Here is a 23,429-nt window from a genome sequence, read left to right as displayed (position 1 = left end):
GATCCAAACGAGCAAATAATTGCCGGTCGTGGTGTAGAGCGTTGCCGCATTCTCGAGGCGCACTTTTCTTTCGCCTTTCTGTGCCAGGGGAATGTTGCAGGCAAATAGACGACGCCCTACGAGAAAGCAATCGTTCCAACGGGATCGGGTCGGGTATTAAATTACACCACCCGGGCCGAAGAGCATCGATAAGATAGTAGGGGCCGGTTCGAGCGTGAGTGCATTCTGCGATGGAACCTGCGAACAACCCAGGCTCACTGTTGTGCTGGACCTTTCGGGCTTCTGTGGGCCATTCTGATCAAAGTAGCCTTCGGGAAAAAAAGGGAGACGTACTAATCGGAGCTGACAGGCTAACAGGGTGCTACTACGCGTGTTTCGCTGTTCGGGGTCATCCGGGTGATCCTCTGTCGAGACCGCAGATGTCCGAGAAACGTTCCAACTGGAGCAGACAGAGCTGGTCCCTTACCAGCTTCATTGCAGAATCTCAATAGGAGGAGGCGTGCCGGCAAGTGTTGAGAACGCTGCAGCAACGGAGATGGCGAAGTAAAATATTATCGATGGGGGCGAAAACTAACTAATTAAAGGCCAGTGAAGGTCCTCCCAACGGGTTGTTTCGCCTGGCGATGTATGATAGAAGCCACTCCAGCAACAGCATCAGTACGAGATCAGTGGATGCGTAGTTAATGGTGGCGGGTTGGTTTTGAGATTGGCGATTTCACAAAACATGTAGTCTGCGAGCGTAGATCCCGTCAGAAAAGGGTGTGCAGAACAACTTCTTGGAAGTTGTTTTCCATCACCGCCTAGGTCTAATGGTCTCAAACCTCGTCGAGTGAATGTTAAGACTGAAATAAAAAAGGAGCACAAAGTATAATAAAAATAAATGAGACGCGATACAGCGTCGGAGAACGAAAATCCTGGATTTAAAGAGATTAATGACGATAAGTGATAAAATGCTGTGGAAGGAAGGTATCTGTTTGTCATATCTCTCTTAGAAAATGAATTAAATGTTTACGTTTGCCTGAAACTCCTTTCGCCAAACTGCTGTGGGCTAGAAATGGTTTTTGATGAGTGATTGAATCTGGCAAACACTGAATTAATGATGTTTATGATTGCCAGCGTTTAGCGATAAGAACATTTTTTTAAATTAAATGGCACGTGTTCCCTGCTAACTAAATTCGATTGCTTTAGATAACCTATCTGTTCCATTTTCAGAGTAAATTTTCCATTTGGATTTAAGTTTAAATTTACATTCAGAAACTCAGCCCCCCGAACCTCTCATGCGCCTTAAATTGATTGATGGCTGCGAACCGTTTCGGTGCCTTTCGGATGGAGTGAAAACCAGAAGTAGCAGACCTTTTAAAGGCAAACCCCGTTACGTCCCCGTAAGTCTCAACGAGCGACCTTGCAAGAGAAGACTGTTGGGTTTGGTCTACTCCTCTGTTTGCCAAAGGTCAGCCACGTTCGAGACACATATCCATCGTGGGACGCTAAAGCCCTGCCTCGATCTCGTAGCGATCATCCTCCAAACTAAAGAAAAATAAAACCTCAAGAAATTAAACAATTAAGCAATTAACATTCCACGCGTTGGGCTGCCGATGGCAACGGGGTTGCTTGATTCGGTTGCGCCGATGGCACCGACAGATGTCGCCGTACGCGAAACACGCGGAAGATAGAGACGCATCCCGCCCCGAAGAAGTATTCCGCATTCCGCTCCCAATTACGCTCGCCGTTTCACCCGGGATCGTATAAAAATAATGGTACGATTATTTCGTTCCCAGTCGGGCGGCCGATCGCAGAACCGCGCGTGTGTGTGCAATAAATCATAATGAAAAGTTTGATGGCAGGCGGAGAGCGAAATTCCCGAGAATTCTCGCTCCGTGAATCGAGCAAGGGCAAACTGGCAGAAAGGGAAATACATTCCAACGGTGCTGAAGGCAACGCATGGAAGTTCCCCCGCACGCGGCAATTCGATCGCGGAATGCGATCGTGAGGTGTTGTCGTCGCGAGCGCGCGAACGCTGACGGAATCAGGCTGCAATTTCGCGAATGATGCGCACCATCGCGCGTAAGATGGCGACTCATCGCAATCGGAGCGGAAAGAAGGAAATGGGTTTCAACGCTCGCGCGCGCAGGGCCTGTGCCGGCAAGGATCTAAAAATATACTATCGAATGAAGTAATTCCCTGCAGCCCTACCAGGCGGACAATCAGCACGCCGGCTTTTATTGCCAGCCCCGGTATCTTAAAGCGGTGCCGATGCACGATGAAGCCATCTGTTTCCAATCATGCGCAATTACTGAGATGCGAAATGAATCGTACAAACGACGCGACCCACACGATGCAGCTCCATCGGGGCAAATGGTTTGTCAATGGTTTTTTTTTATGCAAGAATTCCTTTCTTCAACCACCGACGACGACCACCTTTGAGCTGGGATTGCTGTTCTTTTCTTTTTTTTGCGCGAACGTGACAACCCCGAAATGGAAAATTTGCCGTATGCTGTGATCATTCAGCGGTATGCTAAAGAATGACGGAAAAGAAATATTGATTCCATAATTGGGGATAAGAATTGTGCAATGCAATGCAGCTGAATTAAGCCGCCTCCAGTGGGGTGGTTCATTTGAAACCGTCTACCATGCGGTCATTTGTTGCAATCACAGCCGGGCGTGGCGCCATCATTAACCGTTGCCAAATCCCGGGACACACTGATTTAACGATTCGGCATTATCAAGTCACCGTGCGCATTTCACCCCCCAAAAGTTATCAACCCAACACACGACCCCGGCGAAAGAGGGGTGCGTGTGCTTGTTGGAGATAAATGAAAATGTAATCTCGCCCCAGTGCCATCGCGCGCGCTAACGAACCGAACAGGCTCGAGATAGTGCTGCCCATTCGCTAATGATCGCTTCGCCTGCCAGGACGGGCAAGATTGGGTGTCCTACTCGAAGCTGTCGCAGGAAAGGAACGCCGTGAAATCGTCGAATCCGATCCGATGCGGAGAGCGCTTTACTCGTTCATTTTACGAACCGAGGTGACCTACCGCTGCGGGCGACATCTCGAGCTGGACGGACGACCTTCGTCTCGGACACGCAGCGCGAATTCGTGAGAAATGTTGCCGCGAAGGAAAGACAACCGAATCGACAGGAGATAAGACAAAGCTACCCGCGGGACCTCGAAAAGTGAAAAGTGGCCATTTACCGCCGAACAGACGGTGGTCCTTTATCGTGGTCGCTGAAGGGATTATAAGACAAGCTGAAAAACCGGAGAAAGAAATTGACTTGCATCAAAGTGGTGGATCGTACGGATGCTGTCTTCAAAGCAGAGCATCGTCAACATCGTGTTTGGTGAGAAAAGCAACTTCACTACCTACAATGTTTAGCCAGGCGCTATCGTTGGGTGGTGAAAATTAGCATTTTCCTAGCAAACGATGATCATTGCTCGGGCACAGGCAAAACTTCATTGAGATGTTAATCGATGGACCGACCTGGCTGTGTGTAAACGATCGGTTCAACGAGGGCTCGGCCTCTTGACTCCCTGGCTCCAGTGAAGCGATCTTTCCAGTCGTGGTGTGGTGAAAATTTTTCACCCCACAAGCTTGCACCGTTTGCACCACACCGGTCAGGTTACACCGAGCGGATAAATAGAGAGATATCTTTAGATGATTACACGCCACACGAACAAGGGATGTGTCCACAATGTTGCAGCGTTCGGAATTGATAAAGGAACGCTGTAGCGACGTGCCGATGCCGATGAGGTTACGAAGGATTTTCCATACCAGCGGAAAACGTGGCCCGTAACGGTGCAGGTTTTGAATAAAAATCACTTTCCATTGCAAATTTCAGGCACTCTATTTGTTCGGCGATACATTTTTGTTTTTCGCTCGGAAATGTTTTTGGTCGAAATGTGTATCTCGATGAATGTATGCTAATTTAAGGGAACAAATTTGTGGTGACATTTAAATGCCACCTCGATAGCTGGATAGGAATGAATGGAATATTTTACACTCGTTATCACGTTTTTTCTCGTTCGTGGGTGATCCATTAAAGGTGACAGTTTGGTCACATTTTCCTGCAAAACCCCGTACACATTATAATGTTACGATACATTCAACAATTTCCTATGGCTTGTGATTCTGAGTTTTACTTTGTTTTTCTCGCCGCCAAATAGCCTTTTTTTAGATTACAAGCTTCACGCTTTACATCACACTTCCACGATCCCCATCCGGCTCAAAGTGTGACATCAAATTAACGAAAGGCTTCACCAGGACGGCGGGAATTTTCCACCAAGCGGTATGATTGTCAGGCTCATTACGTGCAGGTGTCACCGTCAGTACGGCCGTTGACTGATCACGGACCGATCACGCTTCAACGATCGCGCCTGCAGGCCATTGTGCAACGGGTTCACACACGATTTTACGTCACTCGCACGACCCGTCACCAAAGGCCAAAGCCCGATTGCATCTTCATTTCCCGCAAACCATGGTGACAGAGCGCAATTGCGCCGGACAAGCTAAGCACAAGCTTCACCGGTTTATTGCTCACGCAATGCAATGCACTATCGCTCGGGAATAGGCCACTCGGGCGTTACAAAACTCAGAAGCCAGCCTGGGGAATTAACACGCCTGCATCGACGATCTGCATTTCCGCCCGGTGGTCAGTGTGCAAAACTCGCGCACCGTTCCGAACCGAATGGGGGAAAGCCACTTATGCTTTTCTCGTTTCCCAACGGCGACAAGCCGAAGGCAGGCGATCATGATGATGATGATGATTGGAAGATCGTCGGTGTGTGCGCATTATCGTTGGCATGCGATTAACGGTGGCACGATTAGGAGGGAGCCAGTGGCACAGTACTTCACGCGCTTTATCAGCTTCATTACGGCCCGGAAGCTGCACGCGTTTAGAGGCGCTTTCTGCGCGCAGAAAATTAGCGGGCTACGGTCGTTGGTTGGATGAAGTGTTTTTTTTTTTAACTTCCACCCAGCGTGTCCCAGCGGTTTCTGCGAATCGAACGCTCCAGATAAGAAGGCGAAAGGCGACCGCGACCCACTCGCAATCGGTAACGTTCGCCTACTCGTACTACTGGAGCGCTTGTAAATCGGACACGCTCGGTAGGGCTCGAGAGCAGCGATCACGAGGAAAACCCACCCTGCACGCGTGTGTGAGCTTTTTATGTGGCTTTATGCGAATGCATTCCACAGCATACACAGGCTGTGGAGTGGGCGAGCCATGAAATAAAGGCGGACAAAAATCACCGCCCGTGCTCCCGTGCCGGGTGAAGCGATTATGCAATCGCCATTTCCACGAGCTGTGCGATGCAACAGGTGCACTTGCAAAAGCACCCTCATCTAGCTTAACATGTGTGACCAAGGGCTCCCCGTGGAAGGGTGGTAGATCCTGAGATAAAGGCTCGAATCGTGCATTAAGGCAGTGTGTGTAACCGTCGCTCGAAAGCACACCCGGCTGTGGGCGCCCGACGATGGCATCTATCCTCTCGCTGACCTTCATCGTGTAACTGGCCGTTCAGTCTCGATCACTCGGGTGGAAAATGCATTACATATTATTGGCGGCGGTGGTGCTACTGGTCATTTTATGGCTCAAGTGCTGCCGAGGGCTTGGCGTGAATATGTGGGTAATGCTTCAATTATACGGGCGTTAAGTTTAGAGGTTTATTGGTTTTTTTTTTCTCTCTCTGTAATAAGGGTGATTTATCTGAGCTGGTAAAGGAAAATTTAACCATGTCTACATGCAAACAAGACACATTTTTTACCAACTAAAATCAATGCGTATAAAATTAAACAAATATATTGCCGTCTTCTGTATCTTCTATAACGATAGCAAGCGCATCTGTAGTCACTGCTCTTTCGCTGATCGCTCATGCCCGTGCAAGCACACTGACTACTTTCCTTTCCTGCACCTTGCAAACGCTTACGTCACGAGGAAGCGGAAACGATGTGACCCATCGAGTGGCATCTTTTACGCGGAATGCCAATCCAACGACCCTTTTATCCGGAATCCTCCTCTCGGCTGACTTTATCAGCCAGCGTTGGATCTAAATCGCGACACCACCGAGACCGAGAGCATGCCGCGAGTGTGTGGCTAAATAAATACCATCCTTCGTGCTTCGGCTGCAACGGTCAGTAGAGCGCGGCATCATCCATCCTGCGAGGGCTGCATTCGATCATGATCGACCCACGGATGCAATGGACCCGCGCCGCACGATCGCTGTGGTGTGTCGCTTCCTCGGCGAGCGAAAAGCGGACGAATGCAATTTTCCCGCGCACCAAACGCACATAACTTGCGTTCGCCATCGCTCCGTGCCGCCACGTGGAGTGAAATTGATGAGTCGGCGTGGACGAAACACACTGGCAACGGCCGGTTGGGGGGATGAAATTTATTGAAAGTAATTAAAAGCCATTTTGGTGCATCCGATACGCGCGGGGATGCTGTGCAGCGAGTAAACGAAGATGTTGAAGGGATGCGGTTTGTGCTTGGGCGGATTATGTTTCGGTTTGTTTGCTTATGTTTTTTCTCCCGATGCCATCCGGTGCGTTTGCGGTGCAGGAAGTGATGACTTCGGATAATAAATACATTTTTTTTTTGCTTACATTAAATTTTGCGAAATCATGCGTTTATGTATTGATCGTGGCTGCAATTCTCTTCTAGAAGGCATTTCGCAATGGAATGTGGTTTACGGGGGTTTGTTATAATAAATTAACAGCAAATATTTGCTCAAGCTGTTTATCATGAAGCAAAACACAAATTCTGGCAATTTTACAAAACATTCTCCATTTTTTTAAGTATTTTGCTCAATAATATTTTAATTATGAAACAAAAATATCCCCAATAAGTCGTATACTTAGTCAAATTGTTCATATTCTATGCCTCAAGCCCCAGTATAAATTTAAACAAGATATCTATTTGAAACTCTTAAAATACATACAAAAGGAGACAGTTCATCCATCATGCTTATTAACTCTGTCAGAAGCTTGCAGTAACAAGATATTTCACTCAGTTACCGCACATGGTATTAATAATTAATAAAAATCCTGCCCGAACCTGCAGAAGCAGCAATGAAAGGCTGAAGAAAATGAACACTTTTCACCAATAAATAACGCTCATTGTAAAGGGCAAGCGCCCTTTGGCACCAGTTCATCCCAGTTCAGCCTGCGCTCGCTTCGAGTGGCATCATTTATGTGTGATGGAATGCTGCTGTCGAAGGCGGCATTCGTTGTGCTGTGTCGCGTTTCAAACCAACCACAGTAGCTGGAATCCCGGCTTCCCTACTCCCAGGGCTTGATGTGTTTTATTTATTTGCTCATCCGCATCAACACCCTTCATTTGCGTCGCGCTTGCCGAAGAGATGTGCGCAAAACGGCAAAATCCCATCCTCAACCGAGAGCCGATGCTCATCCATCGCTCGTCTTGCCGCTTTTACTCGCTGGGAGTTCCCTCCACTGCAAGGATCGATAAATCTTACTAATTTACGATGCAGATTGGAGCGATTGGAGCCAGCTACGACGATCGGCGTCGGTAGGGGGTTGGTTGGCATGTGTGTTGAGGTGGCCGGTGCCATCGATCGATCTTGCAGACGATCGCTTTTACTTTCTACCGGAAGATGGCTCCAACACTCGACCAGCTTTCGTTCACTGCTTGTGTGTGTTTGCTGCTGCTTTTTTTCTCGATGCGCCAGCGATATGCAGCAGTCGAACGTGTCGATCGAGGTGCAGTTCGGGCGCATTGTTTTGCTCAAGCGGGATGGGTGGGAGGGATGCGAACGAAAGGCAACCCGGCAAGTGACATTTTGAACGCCCGCCGCCCACCCTTCGGTGGTCGTTCCATCCCTGCGTTTGCGATAATGATCGCACCCAAACGGCGCCGGAGAGTGTGGGAAAAAAAACATGCACATGATGCGGGCGTTTGCAAAACGAGTGCAATTAAAAGCGACATAAATTAGCCGTTCCGGAAATGGCTGCGCTACTGGGGTCGCGGGGGGAAATTATGTGAGAAAAAATTCAACCGAACCGATCGGAGGTCCGGTCATATGAATGTATGCATATTTTCGAACAATTGTGAACATTGTTTCGTGGAGCTTCTTTACCTTTTTAAGGGAAACACGCTTAGTTTGTTAAGCATGGGATTAGTTTTTTTATGTTTTTCTTCTACAAACAGTAGAGTGAATTTCTTGTATCGTTGAATGATATTCGTAAAATCCTATGTCAAGAGAAGTGAAATGATCGTCAAGCTGAGAAGTAATTTTCGATCGTTATATATACAAAACGGATGTACTGTTTTTTCTTTCATTTTCTGATCAACTGTCATCGAATAGAGAGTCAGCAAGTCTAACCGTATGAATTTCATCATTATAAACAAGCCGTCAGTTGATGGTCACTGAATATAAAAACTCCCTCATCAGCACATGTTTCCTCTACATTTGCTAATGAAACGGGCTTTAAAAATGGATCCAAAATGCAAATAACATTTTGCTCCACCCAAACAATGCCTTTTGCTTCACCCGCGAAGAGTGCATCGATCCGCTGACCGCACGCATGGAGAAGGTGTTGAACCAGAACCCTCCTCGCGTGTCATCGTTCGGTTCGCTTTAGTTCCGGAAACTTGTTTTCACCCCGTTCACATCGGCATCGTCACGCGAGAGGGTGTTGGACTCTCGCCAGACGGCACCCGTACAATTGACGGCGCCCTTTTTCGTTGTTCCGTGATGTCTTGCATTGCTCTAACGAGGAGCTTTGGACCAGCCAGACGACACGTCGTAAATAAGTAATTAATCAACGCGCGTCGAGAGGCAACAAAACGCCATCCCGTCTCGTAGGTTGGTGACGTGTGCGCGAGCGTTTTTTGTTATCTTATTTCAAGCGGATGCGCAACACGCACGTATCGCTGATTGACGCGCCAATGCTGGTCGCTACAGTTTTTCACCATCGATCGATGTGGTGCAACGATGCACGATCGTGATCTGCGTCGAGGATAAACTATTGTTTTGCTTTATGACATGCATCGAATAGACATAAGCCTCGCGCCGGGTTATGCTCGGTGATCTCTCACTTTCCTTTTCCTAAAATAAAACGGTGGTATTTGGTGCCTGCTTGCGACACTCGTGGCCCTATCGCAAGCGGTTGCTGATGACCCTTTTGTTCTTCGTTTGAAACTCCATTCGAAACACAAAACCAGCCAGTACGTCATGAAGAAAATCGGCAACTCGCTCGTATACGCGCACGAAACGTTTCGCTCTGGATGTGACCGACACCGTTTTAATTATCTGCTCGGTTTGCTCTCTTGCACTGCCACACACAGACGCAATGTGAAGTGTCGTAGGCGATACACCCTCTGGTGGAAAAATATTCGCGCATCCAGCTAGTGAACGGACCGAGCGCCCGAGATGTGAAAAAGCGAAGCGCCACATCAATAATTATTAGGTTAATATCTCATCCCTTGGTCATGAAGTCGCAATCGGCTCAGCCATGGCTTGCAGCTCACGATTCCACGCGCTTAACGCTGTCACACTGTGGCGTTGTTCTGCTTTACTACTCTCCCATGTACTACTGGTGCTGTAGGAGGGCCACGAAATCCGACGAATTTCTGGCAACTGTGTGCGCAGAGGCTGATGTCGCACGATCGTGGTCGATGGCGGTTGGCATGACTGTGCGATGATCCGATTTTGGACGATTTAAGGCTCCCCCTTTTTATTTCGGCGTCTGCATGAACTACTTTTACTAGTTCCCAGACCAGTCACTGGTCTGGTTTGGAGCATCGATGACACTCTCTGGTGTTCGTGAGCACGCGCACGATCGGAATTAAGACATGATCCACAGCTCGAGAATCGCGCGGTAATGGTTGGGTAATCTATGTGAGCCAATGGAGCGTTTTTGTAGGACGTTTGGTGTAGCGAGGTTTCGATGATATTCAACCAGGAACGCGGAGTAATTTTCCATCATTTAAACACCAGAAGAAAGTCATTTTCTGTGGCGTTTCGAAACGCGCTTTGTCTGCTTGATAGTCAATGCACGTATATGAAATAACAACGAACGAAAGTCACGCTAAACTTATGCAGTAATGCACTAGAATTTTAAGTGAATGCATATCGATACACGCCAAAGTAATAGAATTCTTTATTTATTGCATTCTCAGTGCGCAGTCCTGCAAATTGCATCAACAACAGGCAAAAGCACTAAGACCAATTGTAAAGTAATGACCACCGCCATGATCATTCATCATCACTTTAACTGCCAGCACGCTTGCTTCGACAGCCGAGAAGTGAGACGTTGTTTGCTCGTCGTGGATTGCACGGAATTACCCACCAGAATAAGAAATTACGGGGGAAAATAAATGCTTTTTAAAAGGCGTGTATTCGCATCGGTCGTGTTGCAGCTGTTCTCGAAATGACCCCATCGTTCACACTTTATTTATGAGGAATTTTGATCAACCCCTTCAAGGACCTTTTAGACACCATTGCAAATGGATGGGTTTATGACGGTTCGGAGGTATTTTCCTTTGTTTCCAAAACAGCTCTCCAGCTGTGGTCCAACGTGTCATTGCAATCCTAATCTAATATTGAACCCCTCTCGTTGATCGTTAAATCCGATGGCGCCAAGCGGCAAAACGGATCAAGATGAACTACCCCCCCAAAAGCTAGCTCAACTCTCCACGATCCCCAGCACGCCGTTGACATTTGAAATTCGTTTACTCCAATAAAGAGGTTCCAGAGCCGGCTCTCTCTCCCTACACCTTTCGTGCCGCCCCGGGCCACACAGTCGAGAGGTTAAACGGATCATTCTCGGGGGGCAGGCTTTTATGACGGTTTATTTCGCAGCATCCGCGCCACCTCCTTGGCTGTCGGTTGAACCATAATCCTGAGCTCGCGGTTGCTGCGTGACGGACCACGCCTCAATATTTCGCTCCGTGTGCTCGAATCTGGCAGTGGTTCGAACCAGTCGAAGGATGTCGCGGACGCGGTGCATCGCGCAAAAGGTCAGCTAGCGACGGGCCGTGCCACCTGAAGGGATTACCACCATCGTGTGCGCCGTGGTACTCACGGGCTCTGTTTTGCGATAGTGTGGACTTGGGCTACTGAATTTGGTCCGCACGTTGAGAGCTATTTAAGGGTGCGCACCTTCTGTGCCCGAACATTGGGTGGTGGCACCGAACGATGGCTAGTTAATTTTGGGCTCCAGCCAGCAACAGCCTCCACTTGGGGGTTAGCGCGTCCCAAAGGGCAGCCGACACACTCCGAAATGGCCTTACTGCCGAAATGGAATAATTTAGCTTCATCAATATGTACCGTGTGCTACCAGACATCGGCACTTTTACGCCAGGGCTATTCACCATTCGCTCTGGCAGCGAATTCTGCCACGTCCTTCTCGGCATGCATCCACATCGGCGTCGCATGGTTTATTAACCTCACTTTTAACCTATAGCGAACCCAAAAGCCAGCAGCGAACCGCTACGAATCACCTAAACCACACATTAGCCAAATGATCGTTCCGATCGTGCCGTAATTGAATCTAGCGTGAAAAAACCGCGTGAACAAAACAAAATCGATCACCACTAATTGATTATTTTTTGCTCTCTCTCTCTCTCTCTGTTCCATTCGCAGGTATGTGTGTATGTGTGCGTATGCAGCGTATTGCAACAGCTCCAACTCCACAGGATTGTAGTGCGATTCTTGTAAGAGATCAAGCTCTATTATACGCTCTTTACTCGTCTTCGGTAAGGTATTACGTGCGTTTTTTCTATCCGTGCAAATTGCGAGGAGTTTTATGCTTATGGAAGCATAGGTTTCATAGACCACGTTCACGTATATTAGCAAGGTGTTTAAGTCAGTTCTTAGCCCTGGTTTTTTTCCACAAACCGAATGATTTGTGTGCCTGCTTTTTAATAGCACAAGAAAGACAACGCTATGATGAAGGAGAAGCCGAACCATAGCGTGACTGGCTAGCAGCGTGCAGATCAAAAGCCACCCACTGCAGAAGCAACATAATCTCATTAACCGGTCACGATCGTGTGTAAGAACTCGTGCATACCGTCCCCGTTGGCGGTGGTCTGGATCTGGCCGTTGATACTAGATCAAGTTGAGCCTTAGGACATTCGACAGTGTGGCAGTTTTTATGAATTGTAAACACACTGGTCAGCCACTGGTAAGCCGATGGAAACACGCCAATCGGCCATTTGCGTTGCACGCACCTAGCTCATAGTGTTCGGAGACCGGACGTACCTGTGCACGTCTCCGGGTGTTCAAGAGTGGGTTAAATGGAGTCCGGTTTTTGAGCCACATTCGATTACAATCGCGTTAAGTGGCATTGACCAGAATGTGGATTTCAGTGCCGCAGAACGGTATGGTACAGCGATACACGGTTGTTAATTTGTGTACACATTTTAATGTACAAAATAAATGAGTTTATTAATTGATCAATCGATTTCATTTTACCGTTATATGGTTATCAAAGCACTCACCTTTATAAATAATTAAACCGTTTTATCTCAAGCTCTAAGCCTTTATTATAGGCTGTAACTAATATTTTCTACCTCTTAATGTTTAAGAAGGTAAAATCAAATGTGTAATTTATATCTTAAAGAAAGATGGTTTAAGAGCTTATGAAGAATTATGTTTGACCTGTTGTGAAAAGATTACTCAGTTTGCTGTATAGAAGTAAAGCCGTATCCGTGTTGCTTCGGTTAATGTCATTCCGCGTGCTTCATCAAACCAATCGCCGTCATTTTCGATCGTTGTCCTGTTGCACAGGCTACGTTCAATCGCTAAGAGCAAATCGCCATCCCCAGGGCACACAGACGCTAACCTCAGCCAATGGCATAATAGCCCCGGGCAGATCACTTCTCGAAAGGAATCACCCGTTCGCGCCGGCTCACAAATTAGCGATAATTCCTAAGCCCGTTTATGTTGTATCCCCGCGCGTGTAAGCGACAGTGCGCGCGGCCTAACGCAAGCGGAACAACTGTTTTGAACGAACCGATCAGCCTTCCATCGGACCGCTTCATTAAACGAACCGAAAGTGGTCGAGTTGGAAAAATTTGACGCCATCCGGGCCGCGAAGACCTCCGGCCTTTTGACGGATCTCCCGGCTGTCCCGACTGTCACGTGAGCGGTTCCTATTGTTGGCGATCTTTCGAAAAAAAAACGCTCCAAAAGGGTGACGTTCGACGAAATCGGTTCCGCTTCATCCGACCAGGATCGTTATACGCGGCCCGGTTGGCATGGTTGACACGGCGAAAACTCGAACTCGCGATGATGATGCACCGTTGGCGGCAGATTAGCCGTAAAGATAAGACGCGAGACGAACGCGCTGTGTCCCGTGGCTTCCCTCGTTACTACCGGTTCGAAAAGGGGTGACATGTTTCACTGACGGTGGTGTAGCGTAGAGGACATCTAAGTCACCGATCGCGCGATCGCGAAAGGCGTTAAATCTCACACATCGATGCCGATCGCGTACACACGACGCGGTGATGGTGAGAAATTTTCCTTCCACGAGCAACTTTCTTTCCCAGCCGCATGATCGTGTCGGTTTGCCCTTTGACTTTGCTGTGTTGTATCGCAAAACTGAGCTCGTTGTGTGTGTGTTTTTTTTGCGCCAAAAGATCAGCTTTGGTAGCATCTGTCCACATTCCGAGACGAAGTTCGAGACATCGAAAACGTATGGTCACTGTCACGTTGAATTCACTAACAGCGCCCTCGCGGCTAAGCTGCTTTCCCATTTGGCGCACGTGCTCTCTTCAATGGAGCCTTTAGAGGCTGCCGATGTTTGAAGAAAATAACCTCGGTTATCAAGCAAACGAAAACAGGACCATCTAAATCATTGAGACGAAAAACAACACACTTCCGATTATTCCAGCATGTGAGTCTCTCTTTATTGACTCTTCTTGCCTCCCAAACTCACGTGCACATGCAACCTGCTAGGGTTATAGTAGCGTTTCCCCGCGCGGGAAGGCTGTTAACGAGGTCAGTTCGCATCTGCGCTGCAGGTCTAGCGTTAGGTAGAGTTTAGCATTTAGGTAGCAATGCTAGCACATGGAGAGACGCAAGGTTTCGTCGTTGAAGGCTACTCCGGCGCTAGATTTTGAAACGCAAATAATAAACAACGAAAACGAAAATAAACACCTCTCCGATTCCCGAAACAAGCTCTTCGAAGGGGTGGAAAATGAGCGAGAAGTGTTCAGCCATCGGAATCTCTACCCAACCATGAGAGTGCTTGTGTGGAAATGCATGTGTGGATTTAATTCCGTTTCCCTTGTTGAATGAAATCGAACGTTTTCGGCACATTTTTTTGGTGCGTGGCATGTTATCCAAGTATGCAATGCATACAGTGCAGTAGTATGTGACAATCCAAGTATGCATCGCGCTTATATTGTAAACCCAAAATTACCGCTCCTTAAAATATGGCTTTTTTTAATATTTGAATCTGTTTTGTTTTGTCTCTTAATGTTTTTTTTTTCTCTCCTTTTAATTTTGCTCCAACATCATTACTCTTGCAACACTTGCAACCATGCTCTACCACCCCATATCTTGGGTTACATCCAAACATGCTACACTCGCTATGAACAAAAATCAAACACCGATCACCGATACACGATGCGTGACGTGTCTCGATCGTGCGTGCGGTTTTCCGGAATTTTCAGCTACTCCAGCAAAGATTACTACGTTTACCACGTGACAAATCCTCCTTCTCCGGTATCGATTCGGCCGGATGATCGAGGCAAACGCTCCGACACCGGTGGTACGCCCGTTTCCTATTCCCTAAACTGTCGTCACGGTGGAAACTACGCGGTTAGCAGCGATGACGACACCGGTGGCGTCGATGGCGAGGAAGAGTACGGCTCTTTGTCTGCCTGTTCCGTCGCATCGTCTTCTTCCTCTGCGAGCCATTCGGCTTCGCGAAACTGGCTGGAGATTTTGAGCCCAAAAATACCTATCCCTTTCCGGGCGAAGCGTACTATCGACTTAGCGTAAGTTGAAATCAGTCCAATTACTGTGTGCGTTTGTGTGTGTGTGGCGTTTGGCATCGTTTTTGGCTTTAAGTGTGTATTTACAACAGCGCTTTGTAATTGCTTGAATGTGTTCGCTCTTGTTTCATTTGGGAGTTGTTAAGGATTTTTGCCATATTTAAATTGTTCGTGTTTGTTGTTTTGCTTTTGATGTTTTCTTTCGGCATTTTATGGTGCAATTTTAAATAAAATTTCATAAGTTTTAGATCTTTTGGTATACATATAAAAGAGGAAACTATATTGTTTTCTCTTTTCTTATATAATTTGTCAAATATACAAACTTTTTTGGTCGTTTTTAAGTTATTTTTTTACAAAATTCTATGATGATACATGTGTAGTAGTATCTATGTTACGATTGATTATTTGAGATACTTGAAGCAAAAATCTTAGCTAAGGTCTCAAAAATACTCGAAATTTTTCCGAAAGCTTTCGATACTTCCTTGAGGATTTGTGGTCCTGTAACGGGAACGCTTTCAGTGCTTGATGAAATCTGTGGAAAGGTTGAACTGTCCGTAACGGTTGAAAATGATATCTCTGTTGTTATTTCGGTAGTTGCAGAACTAGAAGTTGAAAGTTCTGTGGTAGATTCTTTTTCGGTCGTAGAATCAGTCGTGGACCCGACGGAAGACTCGGTCACAGGTGCTTCGGTTGAAAGCTCCGTTGTGGATTCTTCAGTGGTAGAATCTTCTGTTGTGGATTCTACAGTAGACTCTTCTGTCGTTGAATCGGTCACAGGTGCTTCCGTCGAAAGCTCCGTTGTGGATTCTTCAGTGGTAGAATCTTCTGTTGTGGACTCAACAGTAGACTCTTCTGTCGATGGCTCAGACGTCGGTGCTTCGGTGGAAAGCTCTGTTGTGGATTTTTCAGTGGTTGAATCTTCTGTTGTGGATTCAACAGTGGACTCTTCTGTCGTTGAATCGGTCACAGGTGCTTCGGTTGAAAGCTCCGTTGTGGATTCTTCAGTGGTTGAATCTTCTGTTGTGGACTCGACAGTAGACTCTTCTGTCGTTGAATCGGTCACAGGTGCTTCGGTTGAAAGCTCCGTTGTGGATTCTTCAGTGGTTGAATCTTCTGTTGTGGACTCGACAATAGTCTCTTCTGTCGTTGAATCGGTCACTGGTGCTTCCGTCGAAAGCTCCGTTGTGGATTCTTCAGTGGTTGAATCTTCTGTTGTGGACTCAACAGTAGACTCTTCTGTCGATGGCTCAGACGTCGGTGCTTCGGTTGAAAGCTCCGTTGTGGATTCTTCAGTGGTAGAATCTTCTGTTGTGGATTCTACAGTAGACTCTTCTGTCGTTGAATCGGTCACAGGTGCTTCCGTCGAAAGCTCCGTTGTGGATTCTTCAGTGGTAGAATCTTCTGTTGTGGACTCAACAGTAGACTCTTCTGTCGATGGCTCAGACGTCGGTGCTTCGGTGGAAAGCTCTGTTGTGGATTTTTCAGTGGTTGAATCTTCTGTTGTGGATTCAACAGTGGACTCTTCTGTCGTTGAATCGGTCACAGGTGCTTCGGTTGAAAGCTCCGTTGTGGATTCTTCAGTGGTTGAATCTTCTGTTGTGGACTCGACAGTAGACTCTTCTGTCGTTGAATCGGTCACAGGTGCTTCGGTTGAAAGCTCCGTTGTGGATTCTTCAGTGGTTGAATCTTCTGTTGTGGACTCGACAGTAGACTCTTCTGTCGTTGAATCGGTCACAGGTGCTTCGGTTGAAAGCTCCGTTGTGGATTCTTCAGTGGTTGAATCTTCTGTTGTGGACTCGACAATAGTCTCTTCTGTCGTTGAATCGGTCACAGGTGCTTCCGTCGAAAGCTCCGTTGTGGATTCTTCAGTGGTTGAATCTTCTGTTGTGGATTCTACAGTAGACTCTTCTGTCGTTGAATCGGTCACAGGTGCTTCCGTCGAAAGCTCCGTTGTGGATTCTTCAGTGGTTGAATCTTCTGTTGTGGACTCGACAGTGGACTCTTCTGTCGTTGGCTCAGACGTCGGTGCTTCGGTGGAAAGCTCTGTTGTGGATTCTTCAGTGGTAGAATCTTCTGTTGTGGACTCGACAGTAGATTCTTCCGTCGTTGGCTCAGACGTCGGTGCTTCCGTCGAAAGCTCCGTTGTGGATTCTTCAGTGGTTGAATCTTCTGTTGTGGACTCGACAGTAGACTCTTCTGTCGTTGGCTCAGACGTCGGTGCTTCCGTCGAAAGCTCTGTTGTTGATTCTTCAGTGGTTGAATCTTCTGTTGTGGACTCGACAGTAGACTCTTCTGTCGATGGCTCAGACGTCGGTGCTTCGGTGGAAAGCTCTGTTGTGGATTCTTCAGTGGTTGAATCTTCTGTTGTGGACTCAACAGTGGACTCTTCTGTCGTTGAATCGGTCACAGGTGCTTCCGTCGAAAGCTCCGTTGTGGATTCTTCAGTGGTTGAATCTTCTGTTGTGGACTCAACAGTAGACTCTTCCGTCGTTGAATCGGTCACAGGGGCTTCGGTTGAAAGCTCCGTTGTGGATTCTTCAGTGGTAGAATCTTCTGTTGTGGACTCAACAGTAGACTCTTCTGTCGATGGCTCAGACGTCGGTGCTTCGGTGGAAAGCTCTGTTGTGGATTCTTCAGTGGTTGAATCTTCTGTTGTGGACTCGACAATGGACTCTTCTGTCGTTGGCTCAGACGTCGGTGCTTCGGTGGAAAGCTCTGTTGTGGATTCTTCAGTGGTAGAATCTTCTGTTGTGGACTCAACAGTAGACTCTTCCGTCGTTGGTTCAGACGTCGCTGCTTCGGTGGAAAGCTCTGTTGTGGATTCTTCAGTGGTAGAATCTTCTGTTGTGGACTCGACAGTAGACTCTTCCGTCGTTGGCTCAGACGTCGCTGCTTCGGTGGAAAGCTCTGTTGTGGATTCTTCAGTGGTAGAATCTTCTGTTGTGGACTCAACAGTAGACTCTTCTGTCGATGGCTCAGACGTCGGTGCTTCGGTGGAAAGCTCTGTTGTGGATTCTTCAGTGGTTGAATCTTCTGTTGTGGACTCAACAGTAGACTCTTCCGTCGTTGGCTCAGACGTCGCTGCTTCGGTTGAAAGCTCCGTTGTGGATTTTTCAGTGGTTGAATCTTCTGTTGTGGATTCAACAGTGGACTCTTCTGTCGTTGAATCGGTCACAGGTGCTTCGGTTGAAAGCTCCGTTGTGGATTCTTCAGTGGTTGAATCTTCTGTTGTGGACTCGACAGTAGACTCTTCTGTCGTTGAATCGGTCACAGGTGCTTCGGTTGAAAGCTCCGTTGTGGATTCTTCAGTGGTTGAATCTTCTGTTGTGGACTCGACAATAGTCTCTTCTGTCGTTGAATCGGTCACTGGTGCTTCCGTCGAAAGCTCCGTTGTGGATTCTTCAGTGGTTGAATCTTCTGTTGTGGACTCAACAGTAGACTCTTCTGTCGATGGCTCAGACGTCGGTGCTTCGGTTGAAAGCTCCGTTGTGGATTCTTCAGTGGTAGAATCTTCTGTTGTGGATTCTACAGTAGACTCTTCTGTCGTTGAATCGGTCACAGGTGCTTCGGTTGAAAGCTCCGTTGTGGATTCTTCAGTGGTTGAATCTTCTGTTGTGGATTCAACAGTGGACTCTTCTGTCGTTGAATCGGTCACAGGTGCTTCGGTTGAAAGTTCCGTTGTGGATTCTTCAGTGGTAGAATCTTCTGTTGTGGACTCGACAGTAGACTCTTCCGTCGTTGGTTCAGACGTCGGTGCTTCGGTTGAAAGCTCTGTTGTGGATTCTTCAGTGGTAGAATCTTCTGTTGTGGACTCAACAGTGGACTCTTCCGTCGTTGGCTCAGACGTCGGTGCTTCGGTAGAAAGCTCTGTTGTGGATTCTTCAGTGGTAGAATCTTCTGTTGTGGACTCAACAGTAGACTCTTCCGTCGTTGAATCGGTCACAGGTGCTTCCGTCGAAAGCTCTGTTGTGGATTCTTCAGTGGTTGAATCTTCTGTTGTGGACTCAACAGTAGACTCTTCCGTCGTTGAATCGGTCACAGGTGCTTCGGTTGAAAGCTCCGTTGTGGATTCTTCAGTGGTTGAATCTTCTGTTGTGGACTCGACAATAGTCTCTTCTGTCGTTGAATCGGTCACTGGTGCTTCCGTCGAAAGCTCCGTTGTGGATTCTTCAGTGGTTGAATCTTCTGTTGTGGACTCAACAGTAGACTCTTCTGTCGATGGCTCAGACGTCGGTGCTTCGGTGGAAAGCTCTGTTGTGGATTCTTCAGTGGTTGAATCTTCTGTTGTGGACTCGACAGTGGACTCTTCTGTCGTTGGCTCAGACGTCGGTGCTTCGGTTGAAAGCTCCGTTGTGGATTCTTCAGTGGTTGAATCTTCTGTTGTGGACTCAACAGTGGACTCTTCTGTCGTTGAATCGGTCACTGGTGCTTCGGTTGAAAGCTCCGTTGTGGATTCTTCAGTGGTTGAATCTTCTGTTGTGGACTCAACAGTAGACTCTTCTGTCGTTGGCTCAGACGTCGGTGCTTCGGTGGAAAGCTCCGTTGTGGATTCTTCAGTGGTTGAATCTTCTGTTGTGGACTCGACAATAGTCTCTTCTGTCGTTGAATCGGTCACTGGTGCTTCGGTTGAAAGCTCCGTTGTGGATTCTTCAGTGGTTGAATCTTCTGTTGTGGACTCAACAGTGGACTCTTCTGTCGTTGAATCGGTCACAGGGGCTTCGGTTGAAAGCTCCGTTGTGGATTCTTCAGTGGTAGAATCTTCTGTTGTGGACTCAACAGTAGACTCTTCTGTCGATGGCTCAGACGTCGGTGCTTCGGTGGAAAGCTCTGTTGTGGATTCTTCAGTGGTTGAATCTTCTGTTGTGGACTCGACAGTGGACTCTTCTGTCGTTGGCTCAGACGTCGGTGCTTCGGTGGAAAGCTCTGTTGTGGATTCTTCAGTGGTTGAATCTTCTGTTGTGGACTCAACAGTGGACTCTTCTGTCGTTGAATCGGTCACAGGTGCTTCCGTCGAAAGCTCCGTTGTGGATTCTTCAGTGGTTGAATCTTCTGTTGTGGACTCGACAGTGGACTCTTCTGTCGTTGGCTCAGACGTCGGTGCTTCGGTGGAAAGCTCTGTTGTGGATTCTTCAGTGGTAGAATCTTCTGTTGTGGACTCGACAGTAGACTCTTCTGTCGATGGCTCAGACGTCGGTGCTTCGGTGGAAAGCTCTGTTGTGGATTCTTCAGTGGTTGAATCTTCTGTTGTGGACTCAACAGTGGACTCTTCTGTCGTTGAATCGGTCACAGGTGCTTCCGTCGAAAGCTCCGTTGTGGATTCTTCAGTGGTTGAATCTTCTGTTGTGGACTCAACAGTAGACTCTTCCGTCGTTGAATCGGTCACAGGGGCTTCGGTTGAAAGCTCCGTTGTGGATTCTTCAGTGGTAGAATCTTCTGTTGTGGACTCGACAGTAGACTCTTCTGTCGTTGGCTCAGACGTCGGTGCTTCCGTCGAAAGCTCTGTTGTTGATTCTTCAGTGGTTGAATCTTCTGTTGTGGACTCGACAGTAGACTCTTCTGTCGATGGCTCAGACGTCGGTGCTTCGGTGGAAAGCTCTGTTGTGGATTCTTCAGTGGTTGAATCTTCTGTTGTGGACTCAACAGTGGACTCTTCTGTCGTTGAATCGGTCACAGGTGCTTCCGTCGAAAGCTCCGTTGTGGATTCTTCAGTGGTTGAATCTTCTGTTGTGGACTCAACAGTAGACTCTTCCGTCGTTGAATCGGTCACAGGGGCTTCGGTTGAAAGCTCCGTTGTGGATTCTTCAGTGGTAGAATCTTCTGTTGTGGACTCAACAGTAGACTCTTCTGTCGATGGCTCAGACGTCGGTGCTTCGGTGGAAAGCTCTGTTGTGGATTCTTCAGTGGTTGAATCTTCTGTTGTGGACTCGACAATGGACTCTTCTGTCGTTGGCTCAGACGTCGGTGCTTCGGTGGAAAGCTCTGTTGTGGATTCTTCAGTGGTAGAATCTTCTGTTGTGGACTCAACAGTAGACTCTTCCGTCGTTGGTTCAGACGTCGCTGCTTCGGTGGAAAGCTCTGTTGTGGATTCTTCAGTGGTAGAATCTTCTGTTGTGGACTCGACAGTAGACTCTTCCGTCGTTGGCTCAGACGTCGCTGCTTCGGTGGAAAGCTCTGTTGTGGATTCTTCAGTGGTAGAATCTTCTGTTGTGGACTCAACAGTAGACTCTTCTGTAGTTGAATCGGTCACAGGTGCTTCGGTTGAAAGCTCCGTTGTGGATTCTTCAGTGGTTGAATCTTCTGTTGTGGATTCTACAGTAGAGTCTTCTGTCGTTGAATCGGTCACAGGTGCTTCGGTTGAAAGCTCCGTTGTGGATTCTTCAGTGGTAGAATCTTCTGTTGTGGACTCTACAGTAGACTCTTCTGTCGTTGAATCGGTCACAGGTGCCTCGGTTGAAAGCTCCGTTGTGGATTCTTCAGTGGTAGAATCTTCTGTTGTTGGTTCTGCTGTCGTGGATTCCGAAACCGGCGAAACACTTGATGGCTCTTCCGTTCCCGTGGTTGTAGTAGGATCTTCATCTGCGCAATATACATTTTCTTTGAAGTCACATTCACATTTCTCGTGATTGAATCTTAAATTGTTTGGGCACGAAACAGTCAGCATCAGTCCAAGTACACAAAGATTATATCTGCTGCAGGTAGTATGTGGTATGAGCACAAGATTTCGTGGATCGAAAACTTGAGGACAGACCGACGCACAAGTCGTCACAGTATCTATTGCAGTATTTCTTCTTGAACGCTCGTGACTGCATCCAACACACTCCACATTGCGTTCGCATGTTTTCACTATGTCATTCCAGGTAGATCCCTCAGGACAATGCGCTTCAATTTTTATTCTTCCTACACATGTCACGTACCCCGTTTGACTATGAGGTAGTGCGTAAATGGAAGCAGCGTTCGTCACACTCTCACTAGCGATCTTTGGGCACATGAAGATAGCAGATGCATCTACTAAATATAACAGCATACCCATAACTAGCGCCACACGAGACCACCGTTGAATAATTATCACAACCATTTTGCACAAATTTGTTTCACTTCACTTTACTATTTTTCAAAGGCCTGTGACGTATTGCCTATCACTTTTGAAACCGATTACATTTGCTGCTGAATCGTTGCCCGTACGGCATCATTTGTCGGGGATGATATTGCACGGTGCTCTTTTATATACATGTCGATACCTCGCTGATATCTTATTAAGCCTAACAAAAAAAACTTGAGTGCAGTAGTGATATCTTGATAAAGTTCCACCATTTATCATCACATTTACTCTCGTTCAGCATTTCGAGTGCCTCGTGAATCTTGAGAGAACAAACATCCTACCTATCCCAAATATCGTCATCCCGGTTGTTGGAAGCACGTTGTTTTCCTTCCCTGTTCCATAACAGAAAGTATTCGCACAATTTCAAACCGTAGTGCGTCAAAGTGGGAGGTTGAACGAAAAAGAAAACGGAATGCAACGTGATAAATGATAAGTTTCTTGTGGCGCACCCTTTTGTTTTCAATACACACTTCTTATTGCACACATTGTTTAAAGCGTGCCTTTGCCATAGGTTGAAGAATAGTTTCATTTGAAAAGAAAAATACCTATATTTCTAGGTCCACTGCAAGTGTATTCATGTCACCCAATTCGTGACCACGTGTGACAGCACGCGTGACTGAGATCTGTGGCTCGCAAGCTTTCTTCTATAGCTGCTTGGAAAGCATCTTTAGCCAAACAAAAAATAGTGTAAAATGTGTCACAACAATTGCTTTCTTTTATAACCCACCCAAATGGCATCCATCCCGAAGCTAATCAAACGATTTGGTGAGCGATTCTCGTGTTCGTAAAAACTCGTAAAAATTGAAGAAAACAGTCCAAGCGGCTGCAATTGCGTGAAATTCCAGGCGAGAAATAAAGACCAAACAAAGGAATCATCACCGTCTGGACAGCGTTTATGTGCCCCATCGCATATGCATGGAGGGAGTTTTATTTTTCTCTGGTAGATTTCATTCGGTTCACACCACACGTTTTTTTTTTCTCCATGCGAGCTCGCATGATCACTTTCTCATCATTTCACACTGTGTTTTAAATTAAGCATAGATTTTATTTTCTACCGTCGTCACCTTGCCATTGAACTCCACCATCGCTCCCTCCTGGGTTCGGGATGGGACAATGAAGCACATTGACGGAAGGAATAAGTAAACCATGGCCAAATATCCGGCCTTGATGAAAATGAAAACCAGCTTTACTATCATTGTATCACACGTTCGGTTTTCTTTATCCATTCCATTACTTGAAATCATCAATTGATTAGCTCTGATTTCTGGCTTGGGCATGAAAAGCCTTTTTATGCTTGATATATGTTATTTCTTCACATAATTATTTGAGCAATGCATTCAGTGATAAATTATTATATCTCGAACTAAAT

At 47.1% G+C, this 23,429-nt stretch overlaps 1 protein-coding gene across 1 annotated transcript in view; it reads left to right on the top strand.

Annotated features, from left to right (window-relative positions):
* The window catches only part of LOC128723988 (uncharacterized), a 119,175-nt gene that overhangs the window by 87,536 nt on the left and 8,210 nt on the right, over positions 1 to 23,429 (top strand). Inside the window, exon 7 of the mRNA XM_053817753.1 lies at positions 14,638 to 14,964. Coding sequence (XP_053673728.1) covers positions 14,638 to 14,964 — 327 coding nt within the window. The remainder of the gene's footprint in view (positions 1 to 14,637; positions 14,965 to 23,429) is intronic.

The sequence above is a fragment of the Anopheles nili genome, chromosome 3, assembly GCF_943737925.1.
Source record: "Anopheles nili chromosome 3, idAnoNiliSN_F5_01, whole genome shotgun sequence".
Classification (NCBI taxonomy): domain Eukaryota; kingdom Metazoa; phylum Arthropoda; class Insecta; order Diptera; family Culicidae; genus Anopheles; species Anopheles nili.
This window is presented reverse-complemented; position numbering and strand designations above follow the sequence as displayed.